Source organism: Meriones unguiculatus, chromosome 8 (assembly GCF_030254825.1).
Source record: "Meriones unguiculatus strain TT.TT164.6M chromosome 8, Bangor_MerUng_6.1, whole genome shotgun sequence".
Taxonomy (NCBI): domain Eukaryota; kingdom Metazoa; phylum Chordata; class Mammalia; order Rodentia; family Muridae; genus Meriones; species Meriones unguiculatus.
Window position 1 is genome coordinate 69,893,755 of NC_083356.1, and position 20,453 is coordinate 69,914,207.

The 20,453-nt window shown below is 51.9% G+C and overlaps 1 protein-coding gene across 3 annotated transcripts in view; it reads right to left on the reverse strand.

Annotated features, from left to right (window-relative positions):
* The window catches only part of Sardh (sarcosine dehydrogenase), a 62,181-nt gene that overhangs the window by 13,123 nt on the left and 28,605 nt on the right, over positions 1-20,453 (reverse strand). For all 3 annotated transcript variants that reach the window (XM_021651929.2, XM_060389750.1, XM_060389749.1), the window contains exons 17-18: positions 16,943-17,090; positions 12,878-12,971 (exon numbers count right to left, since the gene is read on the reverse strand). In XM_021651929.2, coding sequence (XP_021507604.1) covers positions 12,878-12,971; positions 16,943-17,090 — 242 coding nt within the window. The remainder of the gene's footprint in view (positions 1-12,877; positions 12,972-16,942; positions 17,091-20,453) is intronic.

A 20,453-nucleotide genomic window follows, 5' to 3' on the forward strand; every position in this document is an offset into this window, starting at 1 on the left:
GGAATATTATTTATCCATAAAGAAAAATGAAATTATGACTTGTGGAGAAAAATGGACAGAACTGGAAAATACTGTGTTAAATGAGGAAACCAGGTTCAGGAAAACAACAATGACAATGATGACAGACAGGCTCAGATGGCTTTAAAAAGATTAAGAGGGGATGAGGATACAGCCCAGTGATAAGGCATATGCCTAGGATGGGGAAGGTCCTGGATCTGACTCCCAGAACCACAAAAAGTATGAAATAAAGAAGGCGTAAGAGGAGGGAGAGCTCCTTGGAAGATGTGCTGGCAACGGATGGAGCTAGAACTGTACAAGGTTGGCAGGAAGGGCCTTGAACCAGGTTTTGTTAAAACCCTTTTTCACTCTAAAGATTCTACAATAAACAACTCCAGCAGTTTCAAGACATAAGCCAACACACAAAACCATCTCCTACCAATAAACAACCCAGGAATGGAAATTAAACCAGTAGTGTGCCATCCCAGCAATTAGGAGGTGGAAGCAGGAGGATTGAGAGTTTAAAGTCATCCCCGGTTACCTAGGAAGTCTAAGGCAAGCCTGGGCTGCATGAGGGTGTCCCACAAGTTCACAAACAAAAATTAAAACAATTTCAGTCAAGCCAGCATTCAAATAATACCAACCAAAAGGTGAAAGGATATTAAGATGACAAATAAATTCAAAGACACTCCATGTTTAGTAACTGGGAGATTAAGATGCCCAGACTACTGAAAGAAGCCACAGCAGAGGCCACGCAGCCCTGGCAGAGCCCCACTGGTATGCATTAAGTTGCAAAGCTAGAAAAACAACCTCTTAAAACGCATATGGACTCTCAAATGACCCTAAGAAACAAACCAGATTTGAAAACTGACAAAATTAGGGGAGTCACTCTTTGCCATTTCAAAACAGTCAGCCACAAGTCCATAGCAATCAAAACAGTGTGCACTGTCATGACAGAGAACCAGATCAATGAAACTCGGCAGAGCTCCTGAGAGTAAGTCTCCATGTAGGCGACCGGGTGAACTTTACCCAGGCAGTGGTGGGCACGCCTTTAATCCCAGCACTCAGGAGGTAGAGGCAGGTGGAGTTCTGTGAGTTTGAAGCCAGACTGGTCTACAGAGTGAGCTCCAGGACAGGCACATTTACACAGAAAAACCTTGTCTCAAAAAAAAAAAAAAAAAAAAATTTAAGTCCAGCAGAGGTGGTTCATGCCTTCAATCCCAGCACTCAGGAGGCAGAAGCAGACAGATCAAGTTCAAGGTTAGCCTGGTCTACAGAACCAATTTCCATGACAGCCAGAGCTACACAAAGAAACCCTGTTTCAAAAAACAAAACAAAACAAAAAATTTTTTAAGCAAAGCAGACAGAGACAATGACTCAGTAAGAAAGGTGCTTCCTGCCAAGCCTGAGGACCTGAGTTCTACCCCTAGGACCAACATGGTAGAAGGATATAACTGACTCTACAAGTTTTCCTCTGACCTCCACAGGTATGCCATGACACATGTGTCCTCATATACAAATAAATAAGTGTGATTTAGATTTTACAAAAAGCAAAACAAAAAGAAATAGATGCTGGCGAGAACACAGAGAAACCAGATTTGTGCTTGCTGGCAAGGTCATAAATGGTGCCGTTGCCACAGAAAAAGTGTGACATCCTTTGGAAATTTTAAAGTAGACATAGGTGATATGGCCCAGCTTGTGGGTAGACACCCCATACCCCCAGCTTGGGAGGCGGAGCTCAAAGAGCCCAAGAGTTCATGCACACAACAGGACAGCAGTCACCTGTTTGCCAGGAAGGATGTCCTGACACATGCTGGGATGAGGACAAACCCCAAGGCTGTGCTGAGGGACACAAGCCAGTCACATAGGGGTCTGTGCTGCAGGCTTCCTCAGGATGTCACTTTCCAGAACCAGGCTTGAGAAATGCTTTGTCTGATGGGTTTGAGATTTAGCTAAACAAAATAAGATGTTCTGGAGCTATATCTCACAACAGGCACATACGCTCATACGACCAGACAGAGGCTTACAGTGGTGGAAACCGGGCAGAAATCCAGTACTAAAGAGGTTGAGGCAATACTGTGATGCAAGGACAGCCTTGTCCTTTATTCTATAGATATCTTATATCCTGTAGATGGATCCTATGTCCCTCCCAAAAACTTAAGATGGTAAAAAAACAACAGATCCCTTCTAGGGAGATAAAACTGAGGCCTGACAGCCCAGGAGAGGTGCATTTTATGTCTCAATTGCTGGAGACAGAGATGGCAGATGAAGGCAGGGGAGCAAACCCAGGCAATGGAACTGGGCAGAAGCTGCATGCTATGTCCAGTGGTGGGCTATGAAGCAGATCCTGGAGCGAAGAGGGAAAAGCAGAGCGACTGTGTGTCCCAGCAGCTCTGGGGTATGTCTGAAAATGAAAGCTGTATATTGAAGACATGCCTATACTACCATGTATAGTGACATTGCAATGATGTCACTCAACATAAATGTAATTCACATACACAATGGATAATATCCAGGCATTAAAAAGTTAGTCCTTAAGCCAGACAGTGGTGGTTCACACCTTTAGTTCCAGCATGTATGAGGCAGTGGCAGGTGGATCTCTGAGTTCGAGGTCAGCCAAGTCTACAGAATGAGTCCAGACAGCCGGGCTACACATAGAAACACTGTCTCAAAAAACAAAACAGACAAACAAAAAGGTTAGTAGTTGTCCTGTGTTAAGTACACTAAGCTAGCCAGTGAAAGGTAAGATGCATGGTCTTACTTGTATGCAGCATCCAAACAAGTTTATCTCAGGGCATGAGAGATGAAGGTGTTCGTCACTCAGCCTGACAGCCTGAGTTCTGTCACCAGAATCTACATAGTGGGAGGAGAAAACTGACTGCCACAGGCAATCGTCTGACCTCCCTCAATGGTATATGAATACATGCTTATAAACACACACATATACCCCCCCACACAAACACACACACAGTAGATAGACAGACAGATAGACAGATAGATGGTAGATAGATAATACATAGACAGCTAGATAGACTACTACATACACAGAGAGACAGACAGACAGAGACAAATAGATGTGAAAATAAACAGATAAGTGAGGAGATAACTGTAAAGTGCTTGCAGTGCAGGCACAGGGAAATAAAGGCGATCCTCAACCTCCGTGTGACAGCCAGGCATGGAGGTGCACATCTGTAATCTCAGCGCTAGGAAAGCTGAGATAGGAGGATGTCTGCGGCCCACTGGTGAGAGATCCTATCTCAAAATGCAAGACACAGAGCAACTGAGGAGGACGCCCTGTGTTCTCTGGATTCGCATGCATGCAGACTAATACCTGCATGCACATGTGCACACACGTACACAAACACGGACACTCACATACACTATACACACGAAGAAACAATAGGTGTTTGCGGAGACTGCAGTGTGTAGCCCAATGCAGACACTGTACCATGTGTCTGTGCACCGAAAGTGCAACAGTGCCTCACCACCACTCGGTACCCTGCCACGGTACGCCACTGCACAGATACACCACCTGGTACCCTCCCACTACACAGTACCCCACTGCCTCCTAGTGCCCCACTACCACACAGCACCCCATCACCACACACAGCACCCCCCACCACACACACAGCATCACTACACACACAGCACCCCATCACCACACACACAGCACCCCCCACCACACACACAGCACCCCCCACCACACACACAGCACCCCCCACCACACACACAGCACCCCATCACCACACACACAGCACCCCCCACCACACACACAGCATCACTACACACACAGCACCCCATCACCACACACACAGCACCCCCCACCACACACACAGCATCACTACACACACAGCACCCCATCACCACACACACAGCACCCCCCACCACACACACACAGCACCCCATCACCACACAGCACCCCATCACACACACAGCATCACCACACACACAGCACCCCATCACCACACACACAGCACCCACACACACACACAGCACCCCATCACCACACACATAGCACCCCATCACCACACACACAGCACCCCCCCACAGCACCCCATCACCACACACACAGCACCCCCCACACACACAGCACCCCATCACCACACACACAGCATCACCACACACACAGCACCCTCCACCACACAGCACCCCCCACCACACAGTACCCCCCATCACATGGGACCTGACTACCACACAGTATAAAACTACCACATGGAACCTCTCTGCTACACAGTACCCCCCACCACAAAACCCCACCACCACATGGTACTTCATTAATATGGAAATTTTGTGTGTTCTATGTATCTACTAAAAAGGACAGTGGTGGGGGATTCCCCAGGACTTAAGATGGTAAACGAGGACTGCATGACCTGGAAACCCAACTCCCTGACCAGGAGACACCGGGGTGGATACAAGCCTGGGGAAGGATGAGGGAGGTCTGTCCTGAGGAACCCCAGTCTCCCCAAAGCACGGCATCTTTAATTAGACCCTGAGGAACATCTCCACTGTGCCTGTCACCCAGAAGCCCACCCCTAACTGATTGAACACTCGTCAGGCTGAACACAGGTTCAGGACTTGGGTTATTTTTAGAGGATGCATTCTGTCCAGAACTATAAAGGCCAGACTCCGACGGCCAGGCAGGCCACCCTGGGAGTGTCTGGGCAAAACATCCTGTTCAAGGCCAGCTCTGCTCCCTATTTGGAAATTGGCACTGTGAATCAGATGCATGAGGGTGAGGCTGCAGAGAAGCCCCTGTCCCCACGCAGGGATGGTACCTGGAGGCACCTGTTACCAGTGTAAAGATGAAGCAAATAAGGGAGCAGCTTTTAAAACTCAGTGGCCCCATTGGGAGGCGATGCTCTCCTGTCTAGCCTCAGCTGGGACAGCACTCAGGATCCAAGGTTTAGCCAGTGCCTCTGATCCCAACGGCCTGTCAAGGACCAGAGTGGATCATACGGCAAGCAGAGCTTCAGCAGCCTTCTGGGCTCAGAGCCTTGAATGGCAGAATGCAGCTGGTTGAGAATTGTCTCTAAAGAGGCCAATAGGAGGGCTGACACCTTGGAAACCTGCACACGTGGGTCCATAGCATCACCATTCCACATCATCCCAGGACCCTCTTCTCCTGGAAGCTTCTGGATGCCCGACTCCTGATGGTTCTGAAGGTATCAGCAGGGTCCCATTGGTTCCCAAAGGTGAGTTCTGCACATTACCTATGTTATTCAGGCCATCCAAGTGGTAACAATTGCTCATTACAGCAGGTGCAAGGGACCTCACCTTACCTGCTACCCAGCACACGTCACTGCCGGAGGCCTAGAAGCCCCCACTATAGTAGTCAGTGGACTTGGCTCAGCCCAGCAAGAGCAAGAGGAGAGCCCAGAATTTACTAGCAGAGCTTTCAGGCCACCAGTCCAGGGCTCTGCACAGTAGGGGTTTGGCCATATCTGCTTCATTCTAGACAAGATCACTGACCCAGACACAAGTGTCAAACCCAGGGCAGGAAAGGCTCTGAGCCCCCATTGCACAATCACCCACCTTCAAGCATCCCATTGGATCAAGGACACAATGCCAGGAGCCTAACCTCTGGCAGTTCAGCTACGTTGTCGAGCCCTCCTGGCAGTCAACGGACACAGGACAGATGAGGAGTCAGCCACCCAACCAGGGCAGATGCCATGGTACCAAGATCATAGGATGACACAGACAGAGCTTTGAATCAGAGATCGACAACAGACCCTGCCTTGGAGTCTAAGTTCCTGAATCAGTAAAACTGCAGAGTAGCAGTCTTTGCCTCCCAGGTCTCACCGAAGCATGTCACAGACAACCATCCTGAAATGCAGGCAAGTAAGGAACCCAGGGAGGTCAAGTGACTTGTTGAAGGCCTGGCAACATCTGTGGATACATGTGTCTGACATGTGGGGAGGTAGAAGAGTTCCATAACCTTTACCAATTCTCCTCATATAAATGTTAGCCAGCATGGCTGCCCTCAGGTGAGTAATGATTGAGCAGATATCTTATTGATAACCGATTCTATAAATGTTATAGAAAAGAGGCTTTGAAGACTTTGGTGGCAGAACAGGATTCATCCTGATTCTCTCAGATCCAAAATGTGAGCCCAACTCTGAAAGGCACACCTCTACTCTTGACTGTTGATATTTTTGGTAAGAGAGGAAAACGTGAGATTTCAGTCAAAGGGTTGGGAGATTGGTTCCACATCTGCCATAATGCTGAGTTTCTCATCAGCTCTGTATGGAGAGGTTCAGAATCAAGGAAGGCACTCAGCCTAGCCTTAGCCGCAGCTTGAAGGCCATGCTGGTGTCAGGCCAGGGGAGGCCAAGCCATTCTTGGAGGATACTCGAGAAGGTATAGGTCCTGCCTAAGCCTTTACAATCACACTGTCTCACAGTGTTTCCATCACGTCCTCCAAACTCAGTCATTCTTAAATAAATGAGGACTCACAGAGGCCCAGAAGGAAGGATGCACAGAGGCCAGAGCAGGTAGAACCTGAGCCCAAACCCGCAGGAGAGGGGAAGGAAGTTGGTGGTAGGGCTGGAGGAAATTCCATTCATTCCCTCAGGAGACTTTAATCATAAAAGCGTTACCCTTGGAGGGCCCTCGCTCTGGTGCACTTCACTGTCTCGGAGCCTCATAGGATGGGAGGTGATGATGGTGTTGATAATGGTGATGATGCTTACAGTAATGACGGTGGTGGTGGTTTGATGGTGAGAGTGTTGATCATAATAGAAGTGATAACGGTTTTGGTGGCAGTGAGTGTGGTACTGTAATGTGACGGTCATTTTGGTGGTGGTGGTAATGGTAGTAATGGTGATAGTGATGGTGTAATATGGTAACAACTATAACCCAATCTTCTAAAAACATCATACATATTGATGATGTACTGGCTGCGCTGAGCTCTGGGAGACTCGCCGGGAAAGCTCTTCCCCATTGGGGAATCTCGCTGGCCTTGAGGCAAATATTTGAGGAGCAAAGACAGCTGGTCTGTTGGCTGCTGAGTGGACCCTCACTTTCCCCAGCCCCCTTCTTCCTCTAGGAATCCAAAGCACAATCATACATATTGTACTTAATCCATACTGCTTGAAGTCTCTGCTAGAGTTGCTGGTCCCTCTGGTCTTAGGAGGGCCAGCCACTCCTCTGAGGAAGTCCCTATCCCAGCAGCTCTGGCCTGAGACCCCAAAATTCAAGCAGCAATAAAGATGCCTACACTCACAGACAGAGCAGTGGATGGAACCCTGGAGAGAAGGGATCTATACCACCCTCAATTAGTTCTAAGCTCAGCACACACCGGGCTTACACAGGGCGACCCCACCTCGTTCCAGCCAGGCTGTGTTCCTACATTTTCCTGGCAAGCATTTTTGCCTCCACTGACAGCTTGAATAGTGGCAGGGAACACATGCCCAGACTGCGGATGCCGTATCTTTCTTGGCTGCGTCACGGAACTAGAGCATAACATTCTACGGCTGTCTAAGAAAGGGCTGAGCAGATCTGTGCTGGCTTCATAGCACAAGTTTCTATGCGTCTGTGAATGCATCCTCACTGGTACTCCGTGGTTTATCAAATGCATGCGGCTTGAGCCTCTTCTATACTGAGCAAACGGAGTCACAGCGGTGGCAAGCTAGGACTTCTTCACCGCCAGGAAAGAAATCCAATTTCCTTCTGATTTGAAATTAATTTTCAGAGGGAAATTGCTTTATTGTTATGCCTCATGATGACTCCCAGCCTGGGGCTTGCTGGTTTGCTAAGAGGGGCCTGTTCTCTGCTTGGGGGGCAGAGTGTCCTCAGCCGAGGTGCCGAGAACACCATGTCTGACCCAGTACTGGCTGCGCTGAGCTCTGGGAGACTCGCCGGGAAAGCTCTTCCCCATTGGGGAATCTCGCTGGCCTTGAGGCAAATATTTGAGGAGCAAAGACAGCTGGTCTGTTGGCTGCTGAGTGGACCCTCACTTTCCCCAGCCCCCTTCTTCCTCTAGGAATCCAAAGACTGTAGATGTCTGGCCCAGGCACAAGCATCTCAGAGAAGCTCTATTGCAAAAGTCAGTGACGTGTGGCTGGGCATCTCCAACCAGGTCCTGTCATGAGTGGAGTTTGGCAACCACAGCAGAGTCCTGGGCCTATGTTCATGGGCCTGGGTCTGCAAAACTTGGCACTCACCAAGTTGCTCATGTCTCTGCTCAACCTGGCATTTGCTGACTATGCAGACGCACACATTCCTGTCCTGCAGCTGGTGGGCTAGAAGCCAGTTGATCTATAAATACTTGGCCTGACTCCATGTTCTGGCCCCAGAGCCTCCACACGCTGATGGACAGTTCATCAACACAGTTTTAAGCCAGCACAAGATATCACTTAGAATACGAAATTTCCCCTGGATTCCAAGAGGATTCCGTATTTGGACAGATATATGTGATGTTCCACAAAGGACTTTCGACATTGCCTAGACTTTGTACTACAGCCAGGGAAACTGAGGCACAAGAAGGCTGGTGCAAGACTGGAAGCAAACATCTGGAACCCAGCTCTGAGGGTCAGGGGAGTGCAGAATTCTTGGTCTGTTCTACCCCTTTATATCTAAGGCCCAGCTCCCTGTTCGCTCCTCACACTTGCCTGTGAGCCCCACCTCTGGGGCCGGGGCAATGGGCAGTCAGCCTCTACAGCCTGAAGTGCCTCCAGAGGCGACACTGTCACTCCTGTTGCTAGCCAAGGAATGGGAAGGCTTAAGCCACCTGGGATGTGTGTCCTGGGCTACACTGAGGGACAGTTTTTGAGGTCAGCCCAAACCACAGCATCACAGCATAGACACCACAGGAACAATTTTGTTCTCTTTGGCCTGACCCTCTTCCGGGCCCTTGGAAGGAGGTGGGGTCACCGGGACAGGACTCCCCGGCAGGGCACAGTCTCACATGACCTCGGCTGCAGCCTGTGCTTACACTTCCATCTTAGCCTGCCTGTCCTGGGAGCTGTGTTCATCAATTACCTGGCAAGCCCTATCCTCAGAGGCCCTCCCAATTTGTGTGGCCACGACCTCTGAGGAAGAAGGACAAGAGAAGAGAGCTGGCTGTGCTCAGGGACAGGCATCAAATGGTTCTGGCTGGAGACTGAACCACACACTGCGCAGACCTTTCCTGTTGTGTTATGGCGAATCACATGAGGAACCCGGCCCCAGGTTCACGGTTGCTGGCAGCTGGGCAACAAGGAGACACTAGCATCTCCATGTCGAACTTACCAAGACCCAGTCCTTCCTGTGAGCATTTCCAGGGACTCTCAGTTCATCCACCCCTGAGCAGTGGCAGCCATTCTCCACTAGCCTGGACTGCAGCTGCAGGCTCCCTTGAGCCCATGGGTGGGGATGCACTCACAGAGGGTGAGGGCTGCACCTTTCTTCTCAGCACTAGGGCTGGCCCAGTCCCACAGGTGCTCCTAGCCAACACATCTGGAATTCATTCTAGGGGAGGGGCTGCTAGGGGGGCAGGGGAAAGAAGCTGTAAAATAGGAATAATACCGTGGGTTCAGATCCAAACACTAGAACTCTCTGAAGATCCACAATGATGCCATATGTACACTGGCAATAACTGTCATGGAGTCAGCCTTGATGAGGCATTGCCCACGTCTGGCCTCAAAGACACAGGCCTATCTGATAGTTCCACTGTGTGGCCAGCTAGTTGAAATGGGACCCAGATCTTCCCATGTTCAATGTTCTCTCATGTACCATCTTCTCCTAGGCAGAACTTAGCAATCTGTAAGATTCTGAATTCCCAGCTCACTGACCATCCAGTCTCCCCAAGACAAGAACCCTGGTCTTGAGAGCACTGTCTCCTCTTACCCTACCTGATCTAGACAGCACTGGAAAGGGGCGTGACCAAGAATAAGTGGGAAGGGCAGGCTGTGTCTCTTGTGGGTCTCTGACTGGGTGGGTTCACGTACTAGTTCCTTTCTTAGGACAGAAACCATAGCACCATGTGCAAGGTTGCCATGTGCCGCTAGGCTGCTTCCAAGAGAAGACATGGACCCCATGGTGTTTGAGCATGAGGACCACTGAGGCAGGGGAGGGGCACAGGCTCTCACATGTCACAAAGGACAAGCGTGGATTGCAGCGCCACTAGAGAACAGAGCCATGTGCAGAGCATGGCCACTGTGCAGAGAGCAGGCCTGGCGTGGCCACAAACAGGGCAGATGTTGTAATGGAGTACACACCGACCTGTAGGGGTGTATGGATGCGCTTTCTTGAATTTTCTCATGTTTTACAACAGGAGTTGGGTGTCAAACCAGAAAAAAAAAAATTTCCGGGTGTGATGGTGCACTCCTGTAATCCCAGTACTCAGGAGGCAGAGGCAGGTGGAGCTCTGTGAGTTCGAGTCCAGCCTGGTCTACAGAGCAAATACAGGACAGCTAAGCAAGGCTACACAGAGAAACCCTGTCTCAAAAAAAAAAAAAAAAAAAAAAAAAAAAGAGTTGAGTGACATGCGCTGGTCAGTGTGCATTCCCACATAAAGAAGGCCATTTTTAAGTAATCATGTCATGGGCTCTGGACCATGACCTTACTCCAGGGCTGAGGAAGCAAGGCCCTGTGAGGTCAAGGTTGCGTGCTAAGGTTGTGCTGCAGAAGTAAAGTCTGGCTTGGGCTCGGTGCAACCTGTGCTGCACAGCCATGATCGGAAACGGAATGATAGCATTTGGGATAGTTTCTTCCTTCCTTCCTTCCTTCCTTCCTTCCTTCCTTCCTTCCTTCCTTCCTTCCTTTCTGCTTATGCAAGGGGTTGAACCTGGAGTTTCACACATACTAGACAAGCACTCCACCACTGGGCTATATCCCAGCTCTCTTTTTATTTGTTATTTTGAGGCAGGATCTTGCCAAGTTGACCAGGCTGGCCATAAACTTTCAATTCTTCTGCCTCAGTTTCCTGCATAGCTGGGATGACAGGCCTATGCCAATTGACTGGGCTATGAGCATTATCTCATACATATTTTATGCCATCATACGTCAGCCTGGCAGGGGACACAAGTAGCCAGTGAGGACATCCCCCCGTAAAACCAGACACCTACTTTGGGCTTGGCCTGCTCATGACCCAGAGCAGTGTGCGCTCTGTGTCAGCTCAGCCTGGGCCCTGGCCTAACTCCCAGACCGCAGGTGAAGATTCCCAGGAAGCCTAGGAGGGCTGGGGAGACAGCCATGGCCAGGACAGGGTCTTGTGGGAGGGAGCGGCTAGAGTTGGGAAGCCCATCTGCTCACCTCACCCCACAGTGGTCCTGCTAGTTGGGGTGGGGGAGAGGGGAGGATGCTGATCTTGACAGGATGGGATATGTTCCCACCTGGTCTTCCCTCTATGAACATGCAAACCACACAAAGACTGAGCCTATGCCAAGCCCCAGCACAGTGGAAAAGAGACACGGCTTTCCCCTCCTCCACACAGCAGAACCCAGCCCTGACCAAAGCTGGACTCTGGATGCTGAATATACCACACAGATGCCATCAGGATTCCCCCATGAACAACCCCAGCCAGTCTGCAGGTCTGGAAGCTGCCATATCCTAGGATCCCACTGTACCACTCCGTCAGAGTACCTGCCCTCTCTGGGCCCGGCAAACAGCTTTGCACTAATGAGGCAGGAAACAAGCTAGACAGAGAGCCCCCACCCCACTTCCTGAACCCTGGTGCAGCTTCCAGAGGGGAGGTGGAATGCAGCCCACGTGGCTGCCTTTATCACCCGTTCTCTCTGGCAGCACCCTCCCTAGCACTCAGCGCCACTTTGTTTATTTGCTGACAGGTCCCAGCCTGGTCCCAGGATGTCTGGCCCCTCTGTGGGCAGGACTCTCATTCTCCAACTGATGTTCCTCCACACTCTCCCCACAAAAACCTAGAAATGGCCAAGCAGAGAGGACAGGATGTGCTCATCAGTGTCTCTGCCCTCCTGGAGGCGACATGTGTCACCAGCCTAGATCTCTGTTCTTTGGGGGCTCATTTGGGCAGCCTGAGCAAGACATCCAGATTCTCTGAATTCAGTTTGGGGAAGGAGCCCCTCCCTCAGCATGGCCTGGGGCCACTGAAAATCTGCAGAAAATAAATGATCCAGAAGGGCCTTAGTGGGCAAGCCAGGCTTGTCAGGACACATCTCCCACAGTCACCACTAGAGGGCGCTGCTGGTGTCTATGCCCAGAGGCCAGGGTCTCTAATGCCCCATGAGAGGCGCCTTCAGCCTCTCTCTCTCAGCCTTGAGGAGCCCAGGTGGAAATCACAATGTGTTTTCCAACAAGGAGGCTGAGGCCCAGGACGTGGAGGGACCAGCCAGGAGCTAGGGCCCAGATTGTCTACCTAGGGTCTCCTAGAGAAGCCTTTAAGTCCACGGAATCCTAGTGAAGATGACATTCACACCCTCGGAAGAGCTGGGCTTTGGCGCTTGGCATTGGACTTCTAGAAACTAAAGTGGAAGTATGTTGGCGGTCTGGCCAGGTTCCCCCCACACCTACAATACCAGGATGATGACAGGGTAGGAGGAGTAGATCCCCCAGGGAATGTCGGAGCCTGCAGAGAACTGTCATCTGACCCCAGCCATGTTGTAGAGGCCTGGCTTAGAGGAGCCTCCCTGCAGCCCTGAGAGGAGGGCACAACGGCAACTGTGCAAGCAACAAAGGCTCTCCCAGATGAGGCTGGCATGTGCGAGGCAGCAAGTGGAGGACAGGTTGCACAGGATCTTGAGCTGTCATGCCTCTCTGAGCTCCCCTCAGGGTCAGGCTGGTGCCATCATTTCTGACTGGCATTGGAGGCTGAGGCCCAGGGAGATAAAGAGACTTGCCCAAAGGAACCAGACTCCCACCCTACCATTGCTGAAAATTGCTGCCACCACGGCCCTGACCGCAGAGGTCGGTGGCCGTTGCTACCTACCAAGTGCCCAGCAGCTCTCGCCAGCTGGTGGGTGGAGAAGGGGAAGGCCTCATTGCTCAGGTCAGCATCGAGCACGTCCTGGAGAATGGCACGGCTGTGGACAAGGACAAAGAGGTCAGTCAGTGAGTCACACAGCCTCAGGCAGTGGGACCAATGCCGGAGGGAGGAGGGCAACAAATGATGTTCATCTAGACAATCTGGTAGGGACAGCCCACAAGTGCCACCATCTCAGAAAGCCTTTCCTACAAGCTGTCAGGGACGCCGGGCTACAGATGAGCTCTGGTCTCAGGAGGGTAAACTAAAATAGAGTTATCCAACTACCGGCCACCCTGGATCACACCGGAGTCACCAGGTGGTCACTGAGAGAAACTGTCGATGATGAAAGCCAAAGTTCAAGCTGCAGTGAGTAGAAAGGACCCAGCAGGAGGGCACAGGAGCATACTGCACCAGCAGCAGCAGCAGCAGCAGCAGTGCCACCACCTCCACCATCACTACCACCACCTCTACCACCTCCACCATCACCTCCACCACCTCTATCACCTCCACCACCTGATTCGTCCTCCAACAAAACCCAAGAGTCCTGCCTGCAGTGGGTCTCACGGGGAGGTAGAGAGATTAGTCCCATCCTTCTGGTGGGCATGACCTTCCTAAGACAGGACTGTACCTAGTGCTCACAGCTGGGGTATCCCTGCAGCATGGGACTCATCCCCAAATGGTGTCACATCACCGTGGCTCATACTCTCATGGCCACTGCTTTCCTAAACCACAGTACAGTCCCTACTCACATTTCTACCGCTCCTCTAAACTACCACTGAGGCGCAGACTGCTGCATTCCTCACTGGCCTCAGCCAGCCTTCCTCTCCTACCTCTTCACTCTGCTCAGGCCTGCTCAGGCCCTCCTGCTGAGAAACACACAGAATCTTGCAGGCCTGTGCCCCAAGCTCCCCCACCATCAGGCCTCCTCCCAGCTCACCTCTCCTGTGTCCCTCCACTGTCCCACCCTGCTTCTTGTCATATTTGACCCTCTGTCACCCTTCAGCTCTTGACTCACCCAGAAGTCACCTCCTCTAGGCAGTCCCCTTAGATTTCCTCCCCAGGGGTCTCGGAGGTGTCCCTGTGTGACCACATAGGCATCTTTCATTTTTTTCTCCCAGCCCTCTAGTCCAGGGGCTCTGCGCCAACAGGACCCTACACCACCTACTGCTTGGCACACAATTATCTGCTGGGTGGTACCAATTCCAAGCATCTGGGCTTAACGTGGGCAGAAGAGCAAGTACCCAAAGAGTAGAAACATCCCCGCTTCTACCCATCAGGGGTTCCAGAGGGCTGCAGCAAGCGCTCAGAAGTGCAGCCAGCCCAAATCCCCACCCCACAGAGCTTGGAGCTACCACCCACGCCCGCCTGAGGTGCTCAGCCGCTGCCTTCTGCCAAGATCCTTATGTAACCCCAGCCCCACGTGGTGCTAGCCCTAGAGGTTCAGCTCGGCTCTGCTGCCTGCAGACCTCCCAAAAGCCAGGCTCCCACAGCCCCGGGGCAGCCACATAGCAGAAAGGTGGCCTGGCAGGCTATAGGGCTGTGTTGTCTTTTTCACAGGGCAGAGGTGTTACAGATGGTCCCTAAAGTGGGGCCTGAAGGACTGTGATCAAGGCTGGGTTGTCAGCTGCAGAGGACAGCCACTCAGGCCTGCCAAGGCTGCTTCCTTGGAGAAGAACAGGTGGCCTGAGGAAAGGGGCCGCCTGGAGTCGTAGGGGCAAGTCCCAGTCTCTGCTGTGCCCCAGCCCTGGCTGCTAAATGAAGACCCTCATGGAATCACAGAAGCATGGGTCTAGCACCTGGGGCCCATGCTGACAACTGTAACCATCCCACACAGCTCTTTGTGTCCCCAGCAACTACAAAAGCTCATTAAGTTGAAAAACTCAGCTGCCAAAGGGGTCAAGTGCCAGGTAAGGGTTCAGCAACTGCTGCCCTGGCTGGCTCAGGAATGGCTGATTTCTAGAAAGTTCTTCTGAGTAGTGGTACACATAGTGCCTCCCGTGACCCAGGTGTTGTGCTAAGTGCTCCCCACACAGCTTAGAAACTAGGCCTGTTCGCACTAGTGACATTACTACTCATATGGGAAACAGGCGAGCCTTCTGGAGGAGGGTGGGGGAAGAGGCGGGGAGGAGAGCTGCCACCTGGCTGTCCCCTGGGGCTGCACCTTGATCAGACTGCCTGGCATTCTCCTTCCTTCCCTCCCTCCTCACCCACTGGCCTTCCTCACTCCAAACATAGCCCAGCCCTGTCCAAGGTCACCATGCAACGAAGCTGGCATCTCCTGAGGGGGCAGGCAGGGCCTCTGGGGCAGGCAGGGCCTCTAGCGCAGTTGACATATGGGCTCCCCCCACCAAGGAGGGTATTGGAAGCCATGCCCCAGCACCTTTGGTACCCTGCAGCCAGATGCTAATCAAGCCCTCTAAATGTTTGAATAAATGGGTTCCATGTCCCCATGTGGCAGCCTTGAAGTGCTGTCCTCACCATCTACCCCTCCCTCTTCCTGGCTCTGGAGATATATCTTCCGCCAGCTGACCCTGAAAGGCATTTAGCAAAGGCTATGACCTGGTGCCCCTCCTGCTCTCAGAGCACTGGGCAGGATCTGGACTCAGCCAGAAGTCACTGGTTTGGTCAACCCCAAAGTGCCAGCATATAGACACCTCAGCAGGGTCTCAGCACACTAATCAGGGTCCCAGCAAGACACCCAGTGTGGGAGAGGTATTACCAGACAACCAAATTTGTCACACCTATCCCCAGGGGGTCCTGGCAGCCCTTTCTAGGGAATGAATCTTCCCCTTCCCCAGAAAGTGACTCCCTTCTGCCCTGTCTCTCCCTCCTTCCTTCTGTTTAACACCCCACTTCCAGTCTGTGCACAGGGCTCCTTCAAGCACAGGGATGAATCTCTGTCCCAGCACATGGCAGGCCCTGTTGGTCACCAAGGGACATCACCTAGTCCAGATGCAGCTTCTCATGAGGATTATTGTCTTGGTGACTAGGGTGTTGATAAGGGTATGAGAACACCTGATAGGTCAAGGAGTTTCCCGTGTCCTTCTGCCTTACCTCCCAGAAACTGTGCGGTGCCAGCAAGTGTCTCTATCTCTGTTTCATCAACAAGAAAAGAGCATTCCCAGCCACCTGGGATGGTTAACCTTGTCCACGCGCTTGGACTGAGGGGCCCCCAGAAGACTAGGAGAACCTCTGAGTGCTATCTATGGAGCTATCCCAGAGACCTGCTTTGAATGGGTGGCATGGCACCAGATAGCATAAGGAAGGGAAAGGAAGAAGCCCTTGTCGCATGATCTCTCTCTTTTCTCTCTCTCTTCTTTCCCCTTCTCCTCGCTCCCATCCTTTTTCTCAATTCTCCCCTTACATCCTCTCTCTCTCTCCCCCTTTGAACCTGTCTGTCCCTTTCTCACTCTCCTTCCTTCCCCCCTCCCTTTGAACCTATGACTTAAAAACTTTCCTCCCTCAGGTCATCGTCTAACAGATATTCAGTCACAGCAACAGAGCACCTACCCCCATGTGCCCCTTCCCCAAAGCTCTACCAGAGCTGTCTTTCCAAGATGCACACCTGTCACACATCCTAGAGCCTAAGACCCTCAGTAGCACCCAAGGGTCCTCACAAGATCCTTATTCCCCCTGCATCTGGAACAAGGCTCAGTTAAAAATTATAGCATGCTGGGATGGTGGGTGGCCTTGTCTGACGTGTAGAGAGGACTGGGCGGCCTCTCCTCAGCTCTCTTACTAACAAATGGGAGTGGGCCCACCCCTGGCCTGGCTCTTCCCACTTAGGGGGATGAAGAATCATGGAAGCCAGGGTCTCTAAGGAGCTCTTCACGGAACACAAGGCTGTAAAGTCAAGCTGACCCTGGTCCAGAGCTGGCCTAAACCTGATTCTTTAAAAACTGCTCAGTCTGTGCCGCAGCCCAAGCTGTCAGAGAACCCATTGCTCAGGTGAGTGGTTCTGCCCGTGAGCTGAGCTGGAGGAGCATGGGGTGCACTTAGGACAGGGATCAAGGCCCTGTCTTCTCTCACCTGGCTGGGCCTTGGATGCTGAGCATGCCCAGATCTTCAGAACTATCCACAAGCTGGCACCGGAACTCCTGGTCTTGCAGCACCGTGGTTATGTGGGACCAGTTGTGTTGGGCCACAGCCCCACCCACGGCCAGGTAGTAGCCATCCCCTGGGGGAGAAGCACCAGGGTTAGAACAGGAACTTGGGACAGGGAACATAGCAAGGGTGAGCCTAAGGGCCCCAGGCTCTTACTGAAGGGTATAGCTTGGTTCCTACAATGTCAAGGGCTTCTGTCTACTTCTCAGAAAAACGGGTTAAGACTTTGGTGCCTTCTGTTCAGGGGTGGGGGTGTCTATCCAGCCTCAACCCCTAGGGCAAAGTGGCCTCAGACAAATATTTTTCCCTCTCTTGAGTCTCAATAGTATTACTAGCTTCTATCATTAACACACCCCATACCTATGTGCCCCGCCGTCTTTCTGACCGCCTTCACTGCCTCCACAAGGTTTCGCTGTGTCATAGTACAGGCCCTAGAGGTCCTTGAGGCTCTTGGCCCTGGTCACTTGCTTAAACAGTGTGGATGCAACTGGAATCCCCTTATAGGGCTGCTGGGAGGAGGCAAAGCCCAGCAGGCACAGGCTAGGAGCAGAAAGGCAACGTTTACACACACTGCTCCCCGTCTCCTTCAGGGACCCCTTCCACTCAAGCTTCTCGCAGCTTGGGTGTCACTTTCCTTGGACAGAAAGGGGAGGCTGGGACTCACACCTAAGCAGGCTCAACCCCTGCACCAACCATGCACATAACTGGACTAGACAGGCTGCAGCCTGGAAGATGGGGAGACCTGAGAACATCCCTGGCCGGGATGTACCCCTGCCCTGTGAGTAAAGGATCAGCCACACTATGGATGGAACACTGACCCCAGAGCTTCTTCCCTGGCTAGGAAAGGGATGGTTGACAGCAGAGATGAAGAGCCTTGCTCTCTCCCCAGGAGCACTGACTGGGCCCTGATGGGGGTTCTGGGATCAGGATGACCTAATGACCCTGATTAAAAGCTTCAGGCTATTGAGTCCCTTTGTCCCTTTCTTCAGGGTTTAGCCTCATTGTCATGCCAGCTAGAGAAGGAGCAGAAAGTGTATCCAAGGAGCCATGAAGCCTTGTACCCTCTAGACCAGCCCTGGACTCCCCCTGGCCTCGTCATTGTGTTCTATGACACCTTGCCTGCTATTCCAGATTCATCCCAAAGTCCTCAGCCTCTGGAAAGAGCCTCACAGAAGAGCCGTTGGCATCACTCATGGTTCCCTCACCCCCACATCCCATGTACACCCCAAGTGGCCCCATCCCCTGGCACATTGTCAATGGTCTGGTCAACCTGCTCTTACATCTCATGGCCCTTAGGACCACCCAAGCTTTCCCAGGGTCCTTGGGGTCTTTGCCATCAGTCTTGCATGCCCTCCTTGTGGGACTTGGCTCTATTTGACTCTGCCAAGTCCTCTCCTTTATTTGCTGATCCTCAACCTCCATGACCAGGTGGTGTCATCTCCTCTCGGAACCCTTCACTCTCACCCTGCAGAGCTCTGTAGTAGTCTGTGTCCATGACAGCTAAACCTAGGCACTCTGCCTCCAGCTAGTCTCCTCACACCTGTGATGCACCCTGAAGAGCATCCTCTGAGCCATGGGGGCAGAAGGACTGCTTCCTCAAACCTGACACCTTTATTTTAGAGACTCCTCACAGGAACACACACATCCATAGAAGGATGCGGTCTTGAGAGGCACACAGGCTCTGGCCGCCTGTCTCACTGCACTATCTGCAGCGTGCAGATGTTCCTCTCACCGAGTCTCTACACTCTCACTCTTCAACGGGCCTGGCCCCAGCACAAGGCTACTGAGAGCCTCCAGGGCAACGTGCTGCCAGAGCACCGGTCAGGGCCCAGGAAAGCCTCCCTTAATCTCATATGAGGGAGAGGGAGGAAGGGAGAGAAAATGAAGGGGGGAGGAGAAGGAGGGAGATAGGGAAGGATAGATGAGAGGGAGGGGAGAGAGGGGAAAGGAGGAGAGAGAGAGAGTTAGAAAAAGAGAAGAAGGCTCCTTGGTTCCTGGCTGGAGTTGCCAGAAGATGTTTGAATTCTAGACAGCGTCTTTAATCCTAGGCCAAAGGGTATCCTGCCATGACCAACTCTCTCTCTCTCTCTCATAGGTAGTTCATCACCCATTCTGTTACCAGCCTGAGTTCCCCACCAGTTGGCTTGAGAATGACATGCCTGCTTGCCCTGGGCCACCTCCACTTGGCTGCCCTACAGAGAGAATGCAGGGCCCTGGACATGGCGAAAGGCAGATCCACATGAGCTAAGGGGCAGAGTCTCACCCGAGGCTCCTCTCCACCATTTCCAGGTACGGGGTGAGCACTGTGGGTGGCAGGTCTTACATGCCGTTTTCATTATGTCGGTGTATTTCCGACAAGCAAGAACACCTTTTATAATATTAAGAAAGATGAATAAAGATAATTTAAAATTGCTTCCAAGATTGACAGCTGCTTAGTACACAGCCTTGATCACATGTAAATTGTCACATTCTCTTAACTTACTGGAGCTCTGAGTCACACGCATAATTAAGATGCATATTAAATATATACATACTTAATGTGATGCATATTCATCACAGGACCTGTGTCAGTGCAGGAGCTGTTTCTCTGCTGTTTTGGGGTGTCCCTGGCACCCACAGCTTCCATGGCATGGGGCTACTGCTCATGCACCTTCAGTGTCGGTCTCCCCCAAGCACTCAGCCCCAGGAACTGTGCATAGGGTGGGAGGCACAAGAGAATATGTCACAAAGCACTTTCTTGGCAGCTTCCAGCAAGGTCATCATTGCCAAGATGAGGAAACTGAGGCTGGGGAGGCTGCATATGATCCCCTAGCTCCTCTTTGCTCTTACTCACTCCTGTAGCAGCTGGAGGGAGTGGGCTCTCCAGTCCCTGTTCACAAATAGGGAGACTGAGGCTCAAAGAGCTAAGGTCTCAAAACGTAAAAATTACAAAAAAGGTGGTGAGGATGTGAGGTGTGGTGGGATACAGCCCTTGGTGAGAATGTGCTTGGTCTGAGGTTCACCCCCCTCCCAGTGCAAAAAATGAAAATAAAAATCAGACCTCTAGCTGTATCACACACAGAAACAAGGGTACTGAGTTCACTGAGACACAGAAACAAGGGAAGAGCCAGAAGCAGCCAGGTGTCCACATGGGCCAGCACTGCCCCCTGTAACCAACTTAGCTAGTGGCCCGGAGAGCCACACCGTTGGCACCTCCCCACTGCAAACCACCCTTTTTAGAAGCATCGATGCTCTTTTTCAAAAAAGACGTGACTGCCCTGGTCCCTCTTTTCTCCTGGTGGACATAGGCCACAGGACAGGAGGTGGAGCTGCCTGTGTGGAGACTGACAGGTAGGATGCAGGGTTGGGGGTGACAGGAGGCAATCTTGTTTAGATGTAACAGCTAAGGTTGTACGAGCAGGACTAAAGTACTGAGCTGTCATTAGGTGTGCAAGGA